Consider the following 25,578-nt stretch of genomic DNA (forward strand, 5'->3'; position numbering starts at 1 on the left):
ACATGAGGCTATGTCCAGCTCTTCCCTCCCATCCTGCCCTGGCTGGACCACCAAGTCACACCTAAGCTCCCATTGTGTGTGGCTGTCTGTGGGAATACACAAAGCCCAACTGCGAGCTACACCCAGTCTTGTGACCCGAGACAAATTGCAGGCACTAAATGGCTAAGGCAAGAAAACTACAATTTTCTAAAAGACAATACACAGGGATACCCAATCTTCCCCCAGGAACTGGGTACAGACAATCTGCAAAATACAAATGCTCCTAGTGGAATTATACTGGCATTATTTTGTACAGTCATAATGGTCAAATAGATCCAGTCTCTCACTAATGAAACATAGAGGTACATACTTTTCAAATAGAATATATTAGCAATAGATTAAATAAAAACAATTATAATCAAATATGTGGCCATTGATCATCAACACTGTATACATGCTCACCTAGATCACAATAGGTAAATATGTATAGTCTCATCCAAACATCCAGTAAGGAGTTGTAGGCCGCCCCTCAACCCAAGCCTCTAAATTATTTTGCAGTCCAACCAAGTAATATCCTGGTATTTCACTATAGCGTGTCAATGAAGAGGAGTAGTCGACATTTCTGTCTGTAATGGCAGTCAGGGGTCCATCACACCATCTTCAGGACTCAAGAAACAGAACCAAGATCATACCTATATACAATAAATGTCAACAATGAGCCAGAATGTAAAAAGAACCAATCCCCACCTCGGGTATCATCTGTTAAACCATAGTGCACCAAAAACAAATGGTGTTCACACTACACCACCATCTGTACCGCGTATTAAACCAAAGCCCACCAAAACAGATGGTGTTGACACTATGATAACAAGAGCACAGTGTGTGAAAGTCATTCAAAAAGACCACGCAGAAGAAAATCTTACCACATCATCAGACATATGGAATCACCTAAATATCAAAGGTTGCAAAATACAAAAATGAATTACAGAGACCACACGGGGTCATTCAACAACATCTAGATCATGCTCTACTTACATAGAATAGACTTTGTAATAGTGCCTTAAGCTGCTGCCCAGTGCACATGAGGAGGAGTAAAACCAATAGAGACAACAGATAAATGTCCTCATAAACCTGAAAACATATCTATATGTCTAATCGATATCCAGAGTTCCCTTGCATGTCATTTACCTTCCTGCATAAGATCACAAGCATCTTTCCCCACGGTTCCAGTCTGTATTGACGAGGCAGCACCACATGCTGAACTCGTAAAGGGTGCTTTTAAACCTGGAGAGAATCACACGATCACCATAGTCACGAATGGTGGCAATCTACAAGTACATCTTCCAACTAAGGAACTCTGAGCAAATCTTCCATGGGACATGTATATTTCTGAAAATAATCACAGCTTTACTAAATATAAATGCTTAAAAAACAAAATTCAAAAAACGTCTGTGATGATAAGTTAGTGCAAACCATTCAACATCTAGGAGGCGCGATTAAACCCAGAGAAAATCACATGACAAACACAGCAAAAAAAGCAGACATCTTCAAGTTTCTAAAAATACATATTTCGACTGGGGAACCATTGAAAATCCTTTTTGGGATGTGTCGCTTTTTGAGCTAAAAGACACTGAATTGAATGTCAAAATTCAGCAAATAGCAAAAGTCATACTTCATAGTGATCTGCTCTATATAGCCAAGTCAACGCAAAATGCTAAAAAGATATAGGGCGCATTAAATACAGGAACAACGGTCACAACCACACATACATAATGCATTGCTATTCAAGCAACCATTCTATACTATTTACGATCATAGAAAAACTAATTGCCATGGGGAACTAAATGAAACTCACAATCTTTCCTAGTTGTGAAAATGCAAGGTAATTAAATAAGGGTACCTGCCATGCATCGATGTTATAATCCATCAGAGTCAATAAATGTAGTGTGAGTGACCTGTAATACAGTTAAATGATTTGCAACTACATCCTCTATAAAGGATTAATCCACTTTCATAACAAAAACATTAAAGATGTTTGTTTGTTCAAACTCAGAAATTGTTGCTTATACTGAAAAGGAAACTCTAAAAAGAATGAGTTTGTAAAAATTAATATCCTAAAGAAAACTGGCAAATTACAAAAGGATATCAGGCGATGCAGTAAGGAACACACATATCCCTATTTGAATAAAGACTTTTACCAACAGGGGACTGTGAACACTGGTGGAATCCAGAAACATGTAACTTTTTCCGACACGTCGAGTGATTCTGATAGTGACAATTCTGCTTCTGCTGTAGCTATATCTGGCACCGGTTATAGTAATAAGCTGTCTACTTCTAATCAAACTTTTTTACCAAGGGACCAGAGACCACAATGAGGCAGAGCACGGAATTTCAGACGCGATGGTTCAGGAACCAACATACCCCACTGTTCAGGCAAACCAAGAATCAGTACTACGAATGAATACCTTGGTACTTAATCTCACTCTGGAGTAAGTGCCTATTTTTTATTTCTCCTCCCATGCGTTTACTTCAAAAGGAATTGAGGTTTATCGTTCGAGCCCACACCGAAATGATCAATTTTTCACCCAAATTGAGGTATACAGGTTGTTTTGGACTCTGAGGCTTACATCTCGGTTTAATAAGACATCCAATGATAGCCCAGTGAGTACCACAGGCTTAAATTGACCTTCCACATTTGTTCCACCGACTCACCTGATGCCAAAGGAGATTATAACCTTCAAGAGCGCAGTCTTATGTAAAGTAGAGCAAATGTTTCAAGACCTTAGATAAGTGCAGTTCAATTTTTCCAAAGCCCAAGATGAGGCCTTGTCCTCTCTAAGTAACAATAGAAATATATCAATCAAGCCTGCTGATAAGTGAGGGAGCATCATTATTCGGAATAGAGTTGATTATGAACAAGAAGTATTGAGACAACTGCAAAATACATTGCATTACAAACAATTGAAAAAGGACCCGACTGCATCCATTAGAAAGGAAATCCTGGAAGTAAACAAATGATGGTGTGAATGGTGGGTGGCTAAGTAGAACTGAGTGTGACTATCTCAACAAAGATGACTATGTAATACCAGCTTTTTTATGTTTTACCCGCAATTTATAAAGATACTGAGAGGCCTCCTGGCCGTCCTATTGTAGCAGGGTGGCAGTCAGTTTTGCAACTACCAGCTATGTATGTGGACTTTTTTAATTAAACCCTTTGTGCCCTTGACAAGGTCTTATAAAAGGGCCTGTATGGCAGTAATTACTCAGCTACAATCCTCGCTGCAATGGATATAGAGAGTTTATAGACAGACATCCCCCAATCTAAAGCACTGGATGTGATTAAGACCATCCTTGACTTTAGACCCAAACCTCACGATGTTCCTACAGAATATACTACAAGATGTGCCTCAGATTGCATTGGAACAGAATTACTTCCTGTTTAAAGATGAATTTTTTGCCAATATAAAGGCATCAGCCATGGGAGCCATTTTCGCACTGGACTTTGCGAACTGATGTGTGGCCACATTTGAGGAACAAACTATCTTTAATTAGACCAATCCCTATGCGCCACATATTATTAAATGTCTTTGGTACATTGATGACATTTTGTTTATTTGGCATGGTTCTTTACCAGACCTTGAACAATTTCATGAATGGATTAATAATCAAAATAACAATTTAAAATTTACACTGGAGCATGACACCAACTCAATTAATTTCTTGGATTTGACAATTTCAATAGATGAGGGTGAACTATATGTGAAATTACATACCAAACCAACTGCCTGCAATACGTTACTAAAATATAACAGTCACCACCTTAGAAACTTAAGGGATAACTTACCCTTTGGGCACTTACCGAGGATTAAGCAGAACTGTACGAAGAAGGAAGATTATTTTTGTGAGGCAAACATTTTAATATCCAAACTCATTAGAAGAGGCTAACCTTACAGACTTGTTAAAAGATCTTTGAAACAAGCTTGGTATTATGATCAACAAGCCCTGCTTCAAGTACAAGAAAAACCAAGTCAATCACACATGACCTGTGTCATGACTTTTGACACTGAGTCCAATAGGATTAAAAAAATAATTTTTAAAAATTGGCACTTACAAACCTCTTTAGAGGTTCCACTAGATCGACCACTGTTCACCTTTAAAAGAGGCAGAAACTTAAGAGAAAGTCTAGTCAGGGTTTATATAGAAGCATAACCCAAACCATTAAGTAACATCCTTGGTCTAGCGTCTAGGTTTGGACTTTATCCATGTTTGAATAGTACTGCACGTGCCTCTACCAAAGTTGTGAAATCTTGTTGTTTAAATTGAAGAAACTGGCAGTTAAAACATTTTACAAATTCTGGCACAAAAATGTCATTTATTGCATTGTGTGTCATTATTCCATACAATATATTGGCAAAACTACCCAGGAAGTGAGAAAGAGGATTATTCAACACCAGTCACACATACGCTGCAATGTGATGAAACCTCCTGTGGAAGAACATTACAAACCGATGGGCCAGGCCTCTACGGGCATGTATTGGTATGTGCTTGATATTGTGAAAGCCACAAAAAGACGTTTGAATGTGGACCACCTGTTGACCATTAGGGAAAACAGATGGATGTGGCTTACTGATACTGTGAACAAGGGCCTAACCCAAAAGATTGAGTGGCAGGTGCTTGCTACTGTTTAGTTGACTCCAGAGAGGCCGAATTTCTTAGATGTGCTGTTGTTACACCGTGTGTATGTCTCCTGGTGTGGATGAAGTTTTCATGAAGTGTTCCTTAATCTGGATTATTCTCTTATTATTGGATGCTGTACCATTATTGTCCCCTTTACATTGAATATTGTGATTGTACTGTTGCTATTTAGTATGTTTTTGTTGAGTTAGTGCAGTTTTGCACCAACAAGTATAAATCAGGGCCTCTGTTCTTTAGCTCCTATGTGCAGTCTATACAGAAAACAAGGTTTTTTTCTGCTTTTTCCCCAGAATTGCCAAAGGCCACAGGGCAGGCTTTAATGTGATAAACATAATTTGCCCATGTACTGCATGTCAATAGCCTTGTTTGGTGTACCGCCCAATATCCTTCAACTGGCACATTTACAGCACCTTTGGGATCATAATTATACTTTTTTGTGCTGCATTTGCAACGCTTTTTGACGCAAAAGCGGCACAAACTTACAAAATACAATTGTAATTTGCAAGCTTGCGCCGCTTTTGCGTCAAAAAATGACACAAATGTGGCACCAAAAAAAGTATAAATATGGGCCTTGGTGTCTTACAATGAAAGACCTGATCTCGACCATTGCATCTTGAAAGTCACTACCGATGTCACTGGCCAATCATCATGTCAGACTATCAAAAATTCTCAGCATAAAGCATGAGATTTACAAAACATATTTGGTATAAATTCACACGGGATAAGGTTTTCCATGCGCATGTATAGTGGACTTTTATGTTAGTCACAAAGAATTCCAGTATTTCCACGGGAAACTTGCACTAACACATATCGAAATGTACAGATGTCCATTCACACAAGAAACAAATGGAATGTGCTTGGCGCATGTAACTTTTTTGACCCCTCCCTTCCAGCTCCATAGCTGCCAAGATTCCCATGACCGTGCGTGATGTGCTGCTCCAGTCCAGTGTCTTTCATTTAAATTCTGAGACTTGTAGTCATGTTTCATAATGAAATAAACAAGCCTACAATTCCCAGAATTCACGCATGGTCCTCGGAAACTTGACCAGACTGCATCTCTCTATACCCCCATCCTCATGAGAAATTTATTTCCCCTGCAACCTTTTAAGTTGTGAGGCGTTCCCTCCCATCTACCTCCGCAAAGGCAAATTTGCACTTGCCTTGAACAGTTGTATTTACAACCAGTCTCAGTCAAAAACATATTTCGCCATTTGTGTGCTTTCTGCCCCTCTTGCTCCAAGCCAATTGTTGCAATCTACTGCAAGCCATTTATGGTAGCACTGTCAAAAAGCAGTACACTAAGGTTTCAGTGTAGCACTGGCCTTGAAACTGAAGGGAACATGTTCGTGAATACTTGCATGCTCGGGGGTCACACAGTTTTACAAGTAGACCGACCCCAAAAGGTTCACAGAAAGGTGTTTGCGTACACAGAGAATTAACCGATACTAGGACAATTTCTGTATTAGCAAATATCCTTTAGTCGCAAAAATCGCATCACTCCTAACTGTTCACCTTCACTTTGAGCTCAATGCACCTTTGTGTAACATGCTCAAAATACATCCTGTAAGACCAAACAAACTTCTTCTTAGGAATTAAAACGTCCTATAAAAATAATAAAACATTTTTGGGAAGTTGCAGTATGAAAACACTGTCTGCTTTATGCTCTGTAGTCCTTCTCTCTACTTAGCGCTGCTCCCAAAACTCGGGATTTCGTTGTAGGATAATAGGCGTGTCTCCTTCGTTGCTAACTACTGTCACGCAGTAGGTGCTGTGGCTAGACAGTAGTAATTAACCTCTCTGTTATAAGCCAGTTACATTTCTGAGTCTGTCTGGATTGAACACGCAGTGCTTTAGGACAGACACACGCGGGCTCCATTTTGAGAGTCCCCAGTGGGTGTTCTCTGTAATTGGCTAGTAAAGGTCTCCGAGTGATTCTTGTGTGAATGGCCGTTCTGTATCTACCAGAAACATGTTTCCGATAATAAGGCCAGCTCAGTTTCTTGCCACAAAGTTTCCTGGCTGTGACATGAAAGAAAACGGAATAAAGGCAGTAATCCGATTTGTAAAGTGCGATTAAAAAAAATTCGTCCAGTGAAAAAAATAACGTTCTTTGTTTAATTCTTTCAGGGGCAAGATGATTCCTTCTGAGCTGGAGGCAAGATTACAAGAGGCAGAGAAAGAGGTGCGTCATTTACTGTCACCGCCGAAATTTGAGTAGTGGCAGAAACTACAACTCATTTAACAAAGATACATTGTGTGTTATAATTCAATGCTGGAACTTTATTTTCCACATGTAGTGCTGATATTTGCAAGTAAGTGTTAAGACCAGTTCCGTGATAAATTTCCTGTCATTAAATTATAGCAGGTTTGATGAAGCTCTCAAAATTTCGGCGCGCAGTGCCATCTCTTACCTCGAGATAGTGAAATAGTGAAAGGGGACTTTGCTATGCAATCAGTGGCTACAGCAGTTTTAGGAGGGAGGGGGCAGGCGGGAAGCACACTCACACTCATTCTTTCACACACACACGCACGCACGCACAGCCATTAACAACACTCATTAACATCCAAACATGCACGCACGCACCAAACATTCATTTAAAAAGATCACACACACACTTACCTTCAGCCTTGGAGGTCCCAGGAGGGTTGGGACTGCTGCCTTCCATCACAGTGATGGAAGGCAGCAGTCACAGAGTCACAGAGTGGGATGGGGTCAGTGAGACTGCTGACCCCACCTCACTCTGTGACGAGGTGTCACTGATTGACACTTGCCCTGGGCGCTTCAGGGCTTAAAACTGAAGCACCCAGGTCAAAGTCAATGGGTGACGCTTACCTCGTCACCTGGGGAAGGGCCTTGACCCACCTTTGCTGAGCGGAGGAGGTCACTCCCACGGGAGCTGTGACCTCTTCAGACCAGCAAAGTTCAGCTCAGGCAGCCAGGAGTCTGAGCAAATCACGCATGACTGCTCCTGGCTGCCTGACCTGAACATGAAGAGTGTCTATCAGGCTGACCTCTGTCCAGCCTGACCGGCACTCTTCATGAGGGGCAAAAGGACGGGCTGCGCCTGTATGCAACTGTTAAAAACACTGTGAGAAGCCATGGAGTTGTGTAATAAGCTTATGTAATGTTAAAAGGTACTTATTTATCGCCAACTGCTCCTGACGAGGCATTGAAACGCTTTGCGGCAAGTAGTGAGCTATTCTGGCACCCAAGATTAGATGTTAATAGTTAGCAGATTAGTATTTTTTTCTTTCCGTTGTGTATTATTTGGGTTAGGTTCGTGTTCAGGGCCAGCTTTAGTGCCAGTGGCGTCCGATGCAGCAATCTTTTTTGGCCCCCCCACCCAGGACCACCTCCTTGGATTCCTTCACTACCATCTGGCAAAATCTCCATAGCACTCTCTCACATGCATTTCATTTGTTTTAAAGTGCTAGTAAGGGCTGGCTTTACTAATCCACTCAGCTATCCACATAAAATATAGTTCTGTTCTTTGCAGCTGGCACATGAATCTTCTGCACTACTTTATATCCAGTCAAAACTGCCAGTGGACAACACTCTGACCTCTCTCACTAGCAACAACATTAATCAGACGCACAAGGAACTTTTTAGCAGGTGCTTTTAAATGGTAAGTTTTTGCTAAACACAGATCCTCCCTGAGGTCAGAGCACCCCAAATCCAGGTCAGCACCCTGTGCTGCTGCACCGCCCTAAAGTCGGCCCTGTTTGTAATTTCTTGTGTATTTAGTAGAGTTAAGAGTAGGGATAGGATGATGGGAATGGGCTTGAAAGGGGGAGTAGTAAGTGGGTTTTGAAAGCAGTGTCTATGTGTGCCTGTTAGTTGGGGATATAGCTAAGACAGTGCAGGTCAGACCTCACCATACTGATAACAGTAACATTGTGATGTCAGGCCTGAACTGTTAGCAGTTTTATCTCCTGTAAATATTTAACGGGCAGCTTCTTTACAATGGCGAAGCATTGGCAATGCCAATCAGTCGTGCTGATAACTTATGATGCGCATGGAACATTTGAAGTATTGTAGAAAAAAATTATTTGGCAGTTTTACATATATGGTGCACAGTCCAGTTCTGCGCCATGGGGCAATTTTTACCGGGGGTGCTTGGCTCAATCTGCAACAGTGTATCCTGTTACAGTAAATGTGTTTTCAGAGAGCAGGCACGAATCTGCACCCTAGTTCTGAATAGCGCATTGGTGAAAGGCAGTCCAGGCTTTTGAAGCTGCAAGTCTGCCTTCAGTGCAGATGAGACCCACCAGAGTTCAACAAGGAGCAGAGATCTCCATGCAGGTTTGTGTAGTTACTCACTGCATCTGCCTGACCCCCTTGACTCCGCCCAAGTGGTGCGATGAGGGGTGCACTGGTTCTTCCCAAAGGCTTCTAAAATCATTGTGAGGCTTCTAAACCCCAAATCACCCTATCACCTAAAATAAGCACTGGACTGCTTTTGGATTGACTGGTATGTCAAGTAGTTAAATTCGTTGGAGCAGCAGTATTTTACCACCTTATAGAGTGGTAAATAGTATTTTGCATTGTGTTATTAAAGAAACTGGAAGAGAAGGAGATAGCACAGAACAGGATGTAAGAAAGGTGACTCAGGCAGAAGAGGATGATGAGCAAGATAGAGGAAAAAGAGTAAGATGGTGCTATACCCTTTTTTGCAGCAAAACAAAATAAACTCTAACCAAATAATTAGGCGCAATATACTTTTCAATGGAAATTGACCTTTTCAAAACATTTTCATCCAAATTATTTTGTTCGAGCCATATGTAATTCACACTAAACAAATGTAAAGAAAACCTATATGATCCACATGTACCTGTATAAACAATATGAAATAATAGTGTACTAATTATAGCATATTAGTCAATTGATCTCCATCATTTGAAATAATACAAGTTGTAAGAAAATGCATCTTTTTTACATGATCACTCTAATTTCTGTTGGACTAATGCTCTTGGGTTTTGGACTCTGTACCCTGGGACCCTTCTAACCAGACTGTGCCTGACCCCTAAAAACATGTTGAACTGACTGAAAACACCATTGGGGACATTTAACTTACCTGGAAGTCCCTTTCATATGGTACACAGGGTCTCTAAGTTAAATATCACTAATTACTGCTGTACCTATTTTGTCCCCAATAAAGTGGCAATGCGAATCATGGCTTCAGGCCAGTAGCCCAAGTGTGCAGTTTTAAAACTACAATTTCTACCTGGCAAATTATCCTTCTGCCAGGCCTAAACCTTCCTTTTTAACACATGTATGTCAAACCTAAGTTAGACCCAAATACTCATAGGGCAGGGGGCATGACATTTAAAAAGCATGACATGTATTAGTTAGCTTGATGTATCCTACCAGTCATATTTCATTGTGGCAAGGCTAGTTCTCCCATAAAAAATAACTGGTCTCTATTATAACACTTTATGCATAGCTTCAGTTTGGTAATAGCTTGAACCGTAATACAAGAACTCAAATTAATAGTAATTTAAGATCCAATCTAATGACCAGGTCATATTTTAAATTACTTTTTGGGAAAAGCTACATTTAGAAAGCTGGCATTTGCCTGCCTATGCCAGATGTCCCAGTGTTCAGTATCATTTGAATGTTAATGCCTTACCTGTGCTGAGATGTGCATTGCACCCAGACAGTGGCAGGATGCATTGCATCCCTTGCAGGATGGCCATCTGCTTTGAGCCCAAGAGCTTAATTAAACTTCAAAAGGTGCCTATCCTTTCACAAGCAGATGTAACTCTATCCTAGGCCTGCTGCTTCATTGTCCCGATAGCCAACGGGGTACTAATCCCAGTGGGCGAGTGGGTGCCCCAGAACTGGTTTAGTGTGACCACAAGGGAGGGTTTGCTCGTCAAACTACCCACAACCTTTGGTGAGCCCAGGGAGCTCTGCACAAGGGAACAAGAGATCTACCATATTAGTTTTAGTTATAGAGTGGCACCGAATGATAGTTCCCAATAAAGACGACAGGAAGTACTGAAAAAATGGGGAGGAGCACCCCTGGGAACTTTTACCCCATTGGTTAGGGAGTGGCCAGGATTTTCCCCACCCTCAGGCTGGCACTGAGCAGAAAAGTGGTGCCATCAAGACACCTTGGACCTGTGAAAGACAGAAAAGGGACTTTACTATAGGAAAGTGGATTATTGGTAGGTGGAAGTATGCACCTTCAGCTAGTATTAATACCAAAATCACTAACAAGGTCCAGTCAAGTCTCAATAAATTAATCCATGTTCAACTCTGGGTAGCTTGGCAACGAGCAGTCAGGCTTAACGTAGGAGACTGGTAAGTGTAAAGCATTTAATATCACCAAAACAGTAAATTAGTAAAAGACCTAACACAATAAAACTACAATACCAATTTATAAAAATAGATAATGTTTTTATCTTTAAAATGACATAAAAACAAAAAAAATCCAGTGTACGGAACAGGAGATATAAAGTTGCAAAGATTAAGTAAAAAAAAGAGTGCATTCCAGCTCCAAAAAGCATAGCGCACCAACCGCAGCTATCTTTGTCGCCTTGGACCAGGACAAAGTCATGGATGGAGCGCGAGTCAGATAGGTTAAGCGGGGGTCCCGGTCAAGATTTTACCTTCGCACCTAATCATTTTTTTGGAGCTTTTCCTCTTGACGTTGAGAGAGGGGGTCCTCAAATTCTTAGTTCACTTTGATGATGGTGGCCTGCTGCAGTGCAATGCCCCGGTGAGTCCTGGAGGTTTTTGTCCTCACTGTTGAAGGTGAGGAGCTCTGGAGCTTTCAGCAGGCAAACCAGTGAGGTCAGGCCGAGTTGTGGTTCAGCGTTGGTGGCTTGACACTCCACGTCGATGCCAGTCTTCTTCTGAAACGTTTCACCAAAACTTTGCAAAAAGTTCCCAAAGTTTCAGACAGTTTTCTGAAAGGTTTCCTGAGGTTCAGAAAGTGTCTATCAGCACCAGCCAAGAGTTCAGAATCTCTTCTTTGCCTCTGCAGGTCTGGGACGAAATCTCCCACAATGCACCTGGTCAGTCCAGAAAAATCCAGGTGAAGCTGGATTAGTCCTATCTACAGATATTGCAGGTGGCTTCTTCAAGCACCTTTCTACCTGTTTCTGCTCAGTGGGTCCACTCCTCATCCTTTAAGACAGGCACAGTCCTTTCTTGTATGGAACCTTGTGAGCGCAGCAGTTTCAGTCCTTTTCAGTGCAAGCCCTCTGTTGTGCGGTCCAGTGGTCCAGCAGGGCAGTCTTTCTTCTTCAGCTACTTCAGACAGGGATCTGAGGGGCTCCTGCAGATCTGTCAAATTTATTCCCCATTCTGGGGTGGGGGTGGGGAGAATACCCCAATCAGTGGGGTTCAAGTTGTCACCCTCTGTTGTGAATGCTTCCTGGGAAGTGTGGCATATGTTTGTGCCAGAATGCACAGTTCTCCAAAAATCAAAATGGAGACATGATTTTTTTGAAGTGCAGGTCTGGTTAACCCAAACCATAGGTGTTACAAACTTTTCCCTACACACCCATCCAGGCCCTTTCTAATCTAATTGGGGGGGCTCACATCTGGCTGGGGATCAAAGAAGTGAGGGCTGGCCTGGGTCCTGTGACATCTGTGCTTCTGCCTTTGAAGTCCAGTTTATCTACGCAGCCCTTTTCGTGTCCCTGGTTTCTCCAGGAAGCAAATCTCCTGCCATCAAATGTCTGTATTGTTTCAGCCCACTCAGATAGCAGCTTGGCTCAGGCTGTCAGAGGCTGGCCAATCAGAGAGGCTGCTACAGGGCTGTTTTAGGTAACTTTAGGGTAGTAAGTTCTGAAACTATTTTCTTGCAATAGTTATAATAAATGAGACCTTGGAAAGTTGTTGGATTTATTTATTGATACTTTAATTGATATTGTTAGCTAGTTCCCATACAAATTAGGTTTTATTAAAGTTTAATAAAGCCTTCCCATGTTAGCCTTTGGGGCTAGCAGCACCACAATGGGGAAATTACTTTGGCTGTTTTTCCCTACCAAGGCATATAACCCATCTTTTATATCATCCCTAATGCACCCTACTCTTGGAGCACCTGAGGCAGATCTTAGGGGTGTCATATATGTAATAAAAAGGTAGTACTACTTTTAATTCCAAAGTTGAATTTTGGCATGTTTTAATTTTAAAACAATCCTGCAAAACAGGTCTGGCATGAAAGTGACACCAGACACCACAACAGTGCACACTTTAGTGTATTAAGTCCACTGGGGTCTCTAAACCTACATGCCGTACCATATACAAGGGACTTACAGGAAGGTAGTCTAGCATCCTGGTCGGCTCCAGAAAAATAAAATTTGCAAGAAGCCCAAAAATTGGCTGAGCCCAGATGACTAGTTCCAACTGGATTTTCCCTGAACCTTGCTGGTGGCAAGTGGGAAATTGAGTCCTAAACCACAAATGGTGCCCACAAGGTCCTGGACCACTGCCTGGTGTTAAAGTATACTCTCTCTCTCTTCCAAATTGCAAAGTTGGACACTTAGAAACTTTTTCAGAACTTTTTGCCAAAAGAACTAGATGCTCCTATCGCACAAAGCCACAGCCACTAACGTCGAACAGCGGGCAGACTCAACTTTCTGGATCATCGCGCTGCAAGCATCCTGCCTTCCACAAAAGTTTCAAAGTCATAGCCTAAAGGACTTCACTGGAACCAAGGCCGAACATCACCCCAACCACAATGACATCTTCCTGGGCCCAGACTTCACTGGAGCTTTCCTGCAGTTGATGTAGAAAGCCTTGAACTTCCCACCAAAACCTAAGCTCCCACCACTTCAGCCGGTCGCCATCAACAATCCCCTCTTCGGAACCAAGCTGCGCCCAACTTGCATATGACCTTGTGTGCCCTGCAATAGTTATAATACATCAGACCTTGGCAAGTTGTTGGATTTATGTATTGATACTTTAAATAATATTGCTAGCTAGTTCCCATAAAATATTAGGTTTTATTAAAGTTTAATAAAGCCTTCCCATGTTAGCCCTTGGGGCTAGCAGCACAACAGTGGGGGAATTTACTTTGGCTGTTTTTCCCTACCAAGGCATATAAAACATCTTTTATATTGTCCCTGATTTTTATAACAATGCACACTACCCTTGGGGCACCTGGGACAGATCTTAGGGGGGTCATATATGTAATAAAAAGGTAGTTTGAGACTTTGGAACTACTTTTAATTCCAAAGTTGAATTTTTTCATATTTCCATTTTAAAACTATCCTGCAAGACAAGATCTGGCTAGAAAGTGACACCAGACACCACAACAGTGCACACTTAAGTGTATTAAGTCCACCAGGGTCTCTAAACCTACATGCTGTACCATATACAAGGGACTTACAGGAAGGTTGTCTAGCCTCCAGGTCGGTTCCAGTAAAACAAAATCTGCAAGAAGCCCAAAAAATTGGCTGAGCCCAGATGACCAGTTCCAACTGGATCTTCCCTGGACCTTGCTGGTGGCAAGTGGTATATTGAGTCCTAAACCCCAGGTGGTGCCCACAAGGTCCAGGACCACTGCCTGGTGTTAGAGTATACTCTCACTCTCTTCACAATTGCAAAGCTGAACAGTTAGAAACTTTTTCAGAACTTTTTGACAAAAGAACCAGATGTTACTATTGCACAAAGCCACAGCCACTAACGTCGAACAGCGAGCAGACTCAACTTTCCGGTTCATCGTGCTGCAAGCATCCTGCCTTCCCCAAACGTTTCAAAGTCAGAGCCTAGAGGACTTCACTGGAACCGAGGCCGAACATCACCACAACCACAATGACATCTTCCTGGGCCCAGACTTCACTGAAGCTTTCCTGCAGTTGATGTAGAAATCCTTGAACTTCCCACCAAAACCAAAGCTCCCACCACTTCAGCCGGTCACCATCAACAATCCCCTCTTCTGAACCAAGCTGCACCTGACTTGCAGATGACCTCATTGACCCTATCCACCAGGACAAACCTTGTCCCTGTATCTGATTTACACTCCATCATGGTCGACCTTACTTTTTGACTTTGACCAGGTTTAGTTTACCTAGATACTAGCGGTTGGAGTTTTGTGCTTTTTAGCAATAGAAACATCTAAAACTTTGAAAAATCATATCTCTGGTACCCTACATCAGGGTTGTGTCATTTCGGTATCTATTTGCTCGTTAACAAGTCTATCTATTTTTATAAATTGGAGTGGGATTTTTATTGTGTTTCTACTTTTAACTGTTTTGGTACTGATAAATGCTTTACACATATCCCCTAAGTTAAGCCTGTCTGCTCTATGCTACTATAAACAAGGGTTGGGCTCAGGTTTAGATTATTGAGATATAACTGGACCTGGTAAGAAATACTGCCCTTATTTCTTGAAGAGGACTACCATCCACTTCAACTAATAATCCCCTTTCTCACAGTAGTCATGTAAACATCAGGGGCACATGCATTTGTGCAGAAGATGTACAAATAAAAACATGGGATGGCTGAATATTTAAAATACTGCATTGTCAATATTTCAACAAAAACTTTCATAATGATTGCTGGTCCAAATTCTTTGGACAGATTATGACTGACCTCTGTCTATAATGTGGTTTACCCTGCCAATGCCAATTCTAGTGCAAGGCAAGGCAGCGGTGTGAGGCATCATCTCCAAGGTAAATGGCACATCTGTAGTGATCCAAAGATCACAAGTTTGAAGGAGACAAAGGACCTAATTTAGAGGTGTGTCAATCAAAACTTAGTGTGTGCCCTCTCCACCCACCCCTTCATGGCTGCTACATATAAAGTTATGGGAATGTCTGTTTCCAACGTGAAAGCATTAGCCACTCTACTCTCTGATCTATCTTCAGAACAGGTCAGCTGATACATAGTCACTGCATTACACGATGACGTCCTCTGTTTATTTACCTGCCTGATTTCTGCTATGTCCAGCATGATGGCCTCAAGAAGAGGCACATCAGGGAGGTATCTAATTTAATTTTTCAAAAGCAACCCTCTATTTTGATTTTTAAAAAAAATTTTAATTCCAGATGGAAAAAATGCCAGCTTTCCCTTGTGGCCCATTACATGACGGGCCGGGCAGCATTGAGCAGTTTTGCAAACAATGGGCCAGATTTGTAACTTGGCAGAGAGCAAACTCTGTCACAACAGTGACTGAGTTCCCTCCTGCCAAGACTGTTTCACTTGTCCGATTGAAATGTGGGCAGACCGTAGTTTGACGATGCCAGAGACTACCCCGTCTCCATTGTGGTTTAAATCCTCTGTCTCGGGTTTGACTATATGTCTGCCTGCCTTATTAAGATGGGCAGACATGTAGCTGTTTTTCAATGACCATCACCACCAGGAAAACCTGTCAGTAAGGGACATTGAAAAGTGCTCAAAGCCCCTTCTCTACAGGAGCCATCTCACATGATGAGGTGGTGCATTGGCTTTTTTATTTTCAAAAAGAAAATCCTGCTGTTACAATAATGTAACTTTGACATACGGCTCCATAATGTTTGATGGAGCTGCCCGGCAAACTTATACTGCATCAACAGGAACTGCCTTGAAGGGGCAGGGGACACTTCAACATTTGGAGGCCAGCACCTCCATTAGGTAGACAGAGTAATTTACTCTGTCAACCTGGTGGAGGATGGGACGTCCGCCAGAATAGAAATTGTGCCCTATGTTCTCACTGTGTCAGCAGACACTCTTTCGGTGAAAATTCTCCACCATACGAGTGAAGAAATTTGGATGCGGTGGACAGTTCACTGCACAGCCAGCGGAGGTGGTGTCTCTACCAACATAGACACTTGCCACTCAACTCAATAAGCCCCTAAAATTTCCATCCTTCTGCAGTCAACATCTAAGCACCGTGGTTCATTTGGGTAATATTAACACACAAAAAACTCATTTCTAAAGTCTTTTCCTGCTTTAAAGCCATCTTCAAATTATCAACCAACAAAAGACCCCTCTTCAAAGTCATCAAACACTGCTGCAGCCCAAATCTGAGGGTCTCCAGTACCACCTTAACCTAACCATTGCAATGCCATTGACTAATTCTTTGCTGGTCCATCGACAACACCAAGCAATCGATCACCTTCTCTCCCATTCCTCCAATGAACATAACTAAATGACCCACCTTCAGACTACTCGCATTCAGTGTGACACCTGGTAATAAGCCACACACCAAGGTAGGGCACGTTTCTGATTCACACCCTTAAATCCCAGAGAAGTGATCTCCTGTTACCTAATTCTCTACTGTTCTTCCTATATGGACACATGTTTCTATGAACAAAGAGGCCTCACCCACGTAATTTTGACATGCTTCATCCTTGGCCAGTCTGCCCCACTGGGTTTAACGTTTAAGTTAGCCCCCGGGAGGTGGTGGACGCCAGGGCTGAGTGAGGGCTGCACGGGCCTCCCCCATTACAACTGGGAATTTTGTTTGGGGAGGTTTGATATTTAGCCCTGGTGAGTTGGTGCTTCCTGGGGCTGGAGGGGAGCTTGGGGGGATAAAGATTTTGCACTGGGGAGGTGGTGGTCCCCAGACAGGGTCGGCTGTAGGGCGGTGCACTGCACTGGGTGCTGTTTTTGGGTGGGAGTGCCGTATTTGCAAGTATATTATGGTGTTAAAGACACTGGTGCAGTTCCTTGTCTCTAGCAACAATAAAAATGTCAAGACAACTCTAGTGATTAATGTTCTTCCTGGAGAAAAATCAGAGTTTTGCCAAGTGGACATTTTGGCTCATCATAAGGTAATGCGGAGGGTTATTATGCCTACTGCCAAGAACGTGTACCATGCAGATCAAAAAGTGCCTATGATGTAAATAGATCAGTGAGTTACTGCTTTTGTCAGGGAGATCCTTTTGCTACTTGCAGTTTATAGGTTAAAATCCTAATATAGAAGAGTGAGCTATTAACTGTCATAAAAGAGCAGGGAGAAAACTGCACAGTATATATTAGAGCTTTATAATTTTTGCTCCAGTCTCAGTATCTTCATGTTGATAAAAGGGTTTATTTGGGTAAAAATCAATCCTTAATATTAAAAAGAAATCTTAAACATTTTCAATTCTGAGTTTGTGGTTCTCCAGACTAAGCACTCGCAAACTATACTGCCTACTAGTAAGGATGACATGTGAATCTTACACCTTGTAGTCCTCTGTCTTATGTAACATTTCCTTTACACTGATTTACACACCTATGATTGATTGTCCCTGTGCTCTGACACCCTACACTGGTATGAGTAGCACTATAAAATGAATCAAATGCATCTGGGAGAGAGTGGTTATTGAGATTTACGAGCTCTCTTAAAGGATGATAGGGAGGGAATCCGTGGCAGAGATGTTCATTGGGGGGTGCAAAACAAACATTGTCGCACTGGGCGCTACCAGCGCTAAGGCCAGTCCTGTCCCTGGTGTTTCATGAGCCTTAGGAGGAGGGCCAACAGGCCTCCCCCACACATAAAAAGCATTTTTCCCCTGGGAGGTGGTGGTCCCTTGGGGGAAGGGGGCGCCAGGAGACCACTACCCCACATTCAAAATGATAAATTCCCCCAGGACCTGGCCTACCCGGGGCTTTAACTTAAAAAGAAAAAACAAGAGCGGGAGCGCGCTTGTTTTTCTTTTTTGCAGTGAATTCGTGAAGATTGTGAATTTGCAGCAGATATTTTTTTTTTAATGCTTTTTTGCTCTGGAGGAGACCCTCTAGGACCCCACACCAGAGCTAAGGGGTCAGGGTGTCCCTACCATGGACCCTTTTCTTGTTTATTGCATTTTGTTCTGGCTGCCAACACTGCCTGGTTTGAAATCTTGACTGCCAATCAGAGCTCTGCATTTCCTTGCACCAACTCGTCATTATTTGCGAAGTTGTCACGACCCAAGATATCTAAATTTATTTTCCCTTTAATATCTCCAAAACTACTGAACAGCTTGACGGATCAACCCTAAACGTTCTGTACACAACAAGAATGGCTGGGCACTTTTTTTGGAAAATTTCATGAAGATTCGTCAAACGCTTTTTCTATGGAGCTAACTGTAACTACCTAGTGGCAAGCGCCACTAGGTAATATATATATATATATAGCTGTTCATTATGGAGTGAACAGCTATGACTACAATGGATATTGAAGCCACCAACAAAGATGTTTTTATTTCAATTGACCAATTTCGTTCTGATGTGGGCAATGCAATGCCCCTCAATAATTTTGCCCCTCAATAACTTGTCTTTTTGTGGGTGGTTCAGAAAGTGATATCCACTGTTGCTTCATCATAGAAAGTATTACTGGATTTGGAATCCAGTTATTCACATCAATGTCTTTCGAAGAGAGCCATGTATAACAACCCAACTCTATTTTTGTCACCAGATCCATTTAGCTTTCATGGAAGCTTGCAGGTAAGTAGCATGATGGTTTGTGAGGTGGCGTTAAACCAAGTTTCAGTGTGTCTAAGGATGCCTACATCATTTTCCCAAATACTGTTGAATAGTTCAATGTGATTACCCAGAGCAGATTTGCAATTACACAAAAGGCACCCCAGGGGGACACAATTTGGGTCTTGTGTTGCAAGAATTGATTGTAGTTGATTTGGAACGGGTAGCTAGGTTAACGTAGCATGGTTGATCTTGTCAAGAGCCCATAAGTAGTACAGAAAGAGGACAAATGGTGGGAGAGGTTTAAAGTTGCCAGTGCCCTTGTAGTGATTAGAACAGTGGCCATAAGTAATGTGATGTAAAAGGTTTGTGAGGTAGATTGCAGTTTGTCTGTGAGTTGCATTATCAGCCTTTAGAAAAACTGGGTCAGATTTGAGGTAGAGAAGTAAATTATAATCTTTGGGTTTGAAGTTGGGGTGGATATTTAGACATATTAGTCAAGATGGTGTCATTGTGTGAGGGATCTGAAGAATTAGTTAGGAGGTTAGGCAATGAGAAATTCTTACCTCTTTTTAGAGATAGCAGGAGTGTTGAGGATAGGAATTGATACGCCTGATTCTAGTGCCTGAGGGGCAGACAAGGGCTAATGACTTGAGGTTTAGGCTTTTGTATTGAAAGCAGCATCTTCGGTCAACAGATGACTTACATTCTTATTAGGCTTGGTAAATTTTATTCAAGTGTATTTGTATTTTATGGATTTTTATGAGTATTCTGGTTATTTATTTACAGACACAGGGGCATATTTATGAGAGGCTTGAGTCACTGTTGCATCATTTTTAGTGATGCATCGGCGGCGCCCACCTCTCAATCCTATCTATGATGCTACGTAAAGCCACTTTGTGTGGCCTTGAATGGCCTCATAGATATGGAGTAAGTCAAGGCAGCGAAAATCGCTGCCTTGCCTTACTTTTCACCAGGAAGGTGTTCCATGGGCATTCCAGTGGGTTTTTCCCATGCAACACCCATGGATTTTGACGCGTCCCCACATTTACAAGAGCTGGTAACCCTGGTGATGCACCAAAACCTTACACCTAACCAGGGGAGGTGCAACGAGGAGAAATATTTTCATTTCTCCTCCTTTTTTCCTCCTGGGATTGTTTTTGTGCAGGAAGATGCCAACTTCTTGCATAAAAACAATCTTTCGGACAACGCGGACACCCTTGCACCATGTTGCAAGAACCCCTACATTAGTTCTAGGCAGGCAAAATGGTCCAGTGCAGTTGCCAGGGACAGGAATGCACCTACTTGCATAGATACAGTGTATTACTGCTCTTTCTTTTTGACTCAGGGCCACACAGCAAGATGACTTGCTGCTCTGCCCTGTGCCAAATTCTCATAAATTTGGTCCTCAATTGTGGTAAGACAGGTAAGAGCAAATTGTGGAGATGTTGAGTTTAACAGACCCAGATAATAGGAAGCAAGAGCTTGTGATCTATAACATGAGTCATTAAGGCATGAATTACACAATACCTTTGAGACCCTCTGGGATACAGCAAAGTCAGTGAATGTGTGTAATCTTTTTTTCCATTTGATTGGATGTTGTATTGCAGACACAGTTTATTTTTGGGGTGCTTTAATTTAGAGTGAAATGTTTGCAAGTGTTTTTAGCTGGCTTCAGACACTGCCAGACTAGTAGTGGCAGATTGTAATCACTTGCAAACTGAAGTTACAAAACTTTGAAACATACACGGGTTATGAATTAAGCCTACTACTGAAGGCACTGGATTACCCTCCAGGTTATTCCAACTTTCCATGTGTATGTAATTTGTCTACTGTTATAGAAACTCAGGCCCTCATTCTGACCCTGGCGGTTCTCTACCGCCAGGGCCAACGGGGGCGGGAGCACCGCCGACAGGCCGGCGGTGCTCCCTTGGTCATTCTGACCGCGGCGCTTTGGCCGCGGTCAGAACGGGAAAACCGGCGGTCTCCCGCCGGTTTTCCACTGCCCCTTAGAATCCTCCAAGGCGGCGCAGCTCGCCGCCGAGGGGATTCTGACCCCCCCTACCGCCATCCTGTTCATGGCGGGAAAGCTGCCATGAACAGGATGGCGGTAGGGGGGGTCGCGGGGCCCCTGGGGGCCCCTGCCGTGCCCATGCCCATGGCGTGGGCACGGCAGGGGCCCCCTAACAGGGCCCAACTAGGCTTTTCAGTGTCTGCGATGCAGACACTGAAAAGCGCGACGGGTGCTGCTGCACCCGTCGCACGCCTTCCACTCCACCGGCTCGATTCCGAGCCGGCTTCCTTGTGGACGGCGCTTTCCCGCTGGGCCGGCGGGCGATCTGAATCAGATCGCCCGCCGGCCCAGCGGGAAAGTCAGAATACCCCTCGCGGTCTATTGACCGCGGGGCGGTATTCAGGCGGCTTCCGACGGGCGGGCGGCAACCGCCGCCCGCCTAGGTCGGAATGACCACCTCAGTCTTTGTCTATTGTCTCTGTGACCGCCACATTGTGTTCACTTTGCATTTAGTCCATTGAGGTTATCCAGAAGGGAAAGATGGGCTATATACACACGAGTAAAGATGGATGAAGGGAAATAAAACCAAACCAAAATCTATAGGTCTGACTTTTTTTTTTAATAAAAGTGCTTCTTCGCAGATTGGTGATTTTTGTATTTGGCTGTGTGAATTGATGAGTGGATGAATTACAGAAAGTGTCAAAGAGTGGCTGAATGCATGAATAAATACATTGATGAGTTGTTGAATCCATGCATGAGTGAGCACATGGATGAATGAATAGATTAGTTAACCTTTTTATTATTTAATTAATAAATCAGAGCATGGTGGATCAGTAGTTAAGGTGAGTGAGTCCCTGGGTGGCTGAAGGCAGGGTGTTAGATTTACTTCTGGTCCTGTTAGGAACACAAGGGTGCTAATCCCTCCTGCAGAAGCTGCAAATTCACTCATCCATGCACCAACTCAGATTCATCCATGCACCCAGTAACTAAACTATTGATCCATCCATTGCCTTTTGTGTTTCACCCATTTATCCATCCACACAAACACACAATCACCAATCCTTAATGATGAATGTTCATATTTAAGAAAACGTTTTATATATTAATGAAATAAACTGTGCTTCCAGCCAGACCTAAAAAGGGAGCAGCTTCTTATACTTCTTGGCAGTGTTAGTAATTTCTCTTGTATATGGCTGTCAGCAGTGAAAATGATTCATTTTAAAGCTGCCTGTTCCATTGTTCTCTGCATTCACATGGCCAACGTTGTCCCATGCCCTCCTACTCCTATATATATAGGTTCGCACCCCATGTTTTGGTGAACGGTTCTTGTTCCACGATATTACCTTGGTGGGCATTGTTTCTTTTTTAAGGTTTTTCCATGCAGGGCTTTCTCCCCTCCCTATCAGACATGGGCCTCATTACAAGTCTTAAGATTGCCAAACCCACGTTGGCGGTCGGACCACTGCACTGCTGGTGGTCCAATCACCAGATTACAACCCCCAGGGGACCGCTGCCACCACCAGGATCATAGATCCCAACAGGGTGGCAGTAGTCAGTCATGGTCAGAATGGCGGTGCCAGTGGCAGCACTGCCATGCTGATCATGAGTCCACTTTCCACCAGCCTTTCCATGGTGGTTTCACCACGGGAAGGGGCCCTACACTGGCCATGTCAAAAGCATGGGCAGTGCAGGTCCCCACCCTACCAGCACCCTCAGAATGCACACTGTGTGCTCTGCAGACAGTGCACATTCTGAGGGTGCTGTTGTGCAACCGCATTGGCCTTGGCTCTCTTATGGAGCCAATGCCAATGCCGTGGGACTGTTTCTGTCGTGTTGACTGGCAGAAACATCGTAATACGATGTTTCTGCCGGTCAGCCCAGTGGCAACATCATAATACGACAAGGGGTGAAGCCGCTGGTATAATGGTAGCCTCACAGGTTTGGAGGTCCAACGTTTGGACCGCCGCTCTTGTATTGAGCCCCATATTTCTTATTACTTCAAGTTTTGTAAGAAACTGAGAAATCAAAATTCATCTGTTCTAAATGTAAACTGTCTGTGCTTGCCAGGTTTATCTAGTGTCTGAATACCTCAGGGCCGGGGTGTGCTTTACAAATTCAACACACATTCATTCGCTGATTAATTCATTAATAGTATTGAATGTACTGTTTCTATGAGACGTCAGTAGCAAGTGTTTAAGTCACTAGCCGATCGTGTAGGCTCAGTCTGCACTGCAAATGCTCAGAGAGTAAATTAAGCCCAGAGTCTATAGTAATTCTGCTGCCACATTTATGTGCACGAGCATTTATCGTGGAGCTGATAAACCTATGATGATTAGCGTTGTGTATGGGAGCATTATTCACGTGACAGAGCTTGCAGTACTGTGCCAAATGATGAAGCCCTAGGATGAGAAGCACTATAAATTGGTCACTATTCCCAGTTCTTATCTGTTTAAAATCCCATATCATTTAGCTCCTAATTACACTGGAAAATATAAGAAATATGCCATATGGAAACAGTGTGGTTTTTCTTGATACTTCTTGATCATCTGTGAAAAGAACATGCTACGACTCCCTATTTTAATGCTATTTAGTTAACCAACATCGGAGGAATGAAAGGCTGAGTAGGTCACGTGTGACTTACAAGACTTGCATAGGCTGGCTGCATTCACACGTACCCCAATCCTCTGTAAATTGGCTGTTGACGTGGCTGTTGTTTGCCATTTGCCACGTACACCTGCCTTTTCCTCAGGTGCCTGTGGTCTGAGGGACCCAGAGGAGGTTTTTTGAAGCAACACCATCAGCTCAGGCTTAGAGACCAAGAGGGAGGAAGCCTAGAGCTACCTCAGGCTGAAGTAGCATTATATGAAACAGAAGGTGACTGTACTTACCGCAGCATTCAAAGCTGTGAAGTCACAATGATATACAGTGACTACAGACAGTATAGTGAAGCCCACTTGGGCAAGCTGCTTCCTTGAGGCAACAGCGTTGACTATAGGATTGTCGTAGCAGTTAGACAATGTAACACATGACTACACATACAACATATTAATAAGGCCAAACGTTTACAACATGTTACTAAGGCCAATGTTTTATAGAGTCCAGTTGCCTTTATGGTTTGCAGTCTGTTTCACACAAATAACAGGGCTCTCACCACAGACATCGCCAGACCTAGCCAGTTTCTCAGTGGGCTTTCCCTGCCATCTCAACTATGGAATGCAATGGAGTTTGTAGTGCCAAACATTTGGCTCTCAGTGACTGTGAGAAGTTGTGGGGGTGCACTGGATAGTACAAAAATGCCGCTCCCATCACCCTTCATGTGCTGGGAGCATGACTTGTTCTACCTTACCAACTGATGGCCATGCCCACCAGTCCCACAGCTCATATGGCACCCATGTGTAGGGGGTTATGATGCTGTCCAGTGAGTGAGTCCTGTGCATGTCTGTGTGGCAAGGCATTGTCTACAGAAGGGCTTCTTTCCCTCTAAGTTCTTGTCTCTTTGGTGGACTTACAGAGTGCAAAGAGAAAATATCATTAGTCATGACTCCTGAAACTTCCAGGAACAAATGCTTAGCCTTTGGAGAGATGAAAAAGATGAATGGCACTTTCAACAAGGTAATGACTGAAAGGAGCTAATCAGTTGCCCTGTTCAAATAATACTGCCTTGTGGGCAGGTCCAAAATGTGAATGGCAGTTTGAGCAAGAAATGGCTGAAGAGAGATGACCCAAAGCTTCCCTGTGTACATTGTTTAATATTTTGTATACATTACAAATGCTTTGGTAAACAGCTAAAGCTGTCTTTAAACCACACATAAAAGCATAGGAATGAGACATACTTGCTTCATTTGTAATGTATGACTTTGTTTCTTTTTTCAGGGATACATCCCTTTTTATGTCAGTGCCACTGCTGGGACAACAGTGTTTGGAGCATTTGATCCTCTTGCTCATATTGCTGATATATGTGAAAAGCATGGACTTTGGATGCACGTGGATGTAAGACCTTTTGAAATATTGGCAATAAGTTCAGGACTATGTTTAATGTTCAATTTACTTTCATACAATAACAAACTAAATGATCATTTCTGACAGCAAATCTTCAATCACACATGTTGTCACTTGTTTTGTTAATGATTTTCAAGTTGATGAACAGATATATGAGAAAAAACCTTTTTCATTTTCGGATGTATGTATAGATTACCATGTTTTCATATTGATGCAGGCATTTACCTAAACATAAATGTCAGGGAGCACTATATGTTTGCATCTATTTGGTGTAAGTCTGTGGTGGTCAAGGATCAATTGTCAAACACCACATAGAAATTGCCGAGGTGATCTTATGCATAGACCTTGATTTCAAGGGTCTGGCTGAAACATGTTTTAATGAAATATATCAACTGCTATGGATCTACTTATTCCGTACAAGTGCTCCATTTTGCACTTTGCCAGAGAAGGAAAAATACTTCATTCTGCCAACAAGGACCATAAAAGCATCAAAAACACAATTTATACATTCAAAGTATATACCTTAAGGTAACTATAACTCTCGCCCTCGCCATCCAACGCTAAT

At 42.8% G+C, this 25,578-nt stretch overlaps 1 protein-coding gene across 8 annotated transcripts in view; it reads left to right on the plus strand.

The window, feature by feature from the left end:
* Positions 1–25,578, plus strand: part of LOC138268696 (glutamate decarboxylase 1-like) — a 1,137,623-nt gene that overhangs the window by 792,014 nt on the left and 320,031 nt on the right. For all 8 annotated transcript variants that reach the window (XM_069218676.1, XM_069218622.1, XM_069218640.1 and 5 more), the window contains 2 exons: positions 6,802–6,856; positions 24,888–25,004. In XM_069218676.1, coding sequence (XP_069074777.1) covers positions 6,802–6,856; positions 24,888–25,004 — 172 coding nt within the window. The remainder of the gene's footprint in view (positions 1–6,801; positions 6,857–24,887; positions 25,005–25,578) is intronic.

This window comes from Pleurodeles waltl, chromosome 2_1 (genome assembly GCF_031143425.1).
Source record: "Pleurodeles waltl isolate 20211129_DDA chromosome 2_1, aPleWal1.hap1.20221129, whole genome shotgun sequence".
Lineage (NCBI taxonomy): Eukaryota > Metazoa > Chordata > Amphibia > Caudata > Salamandridae > Pleurodeles > Pleurodeles waltl.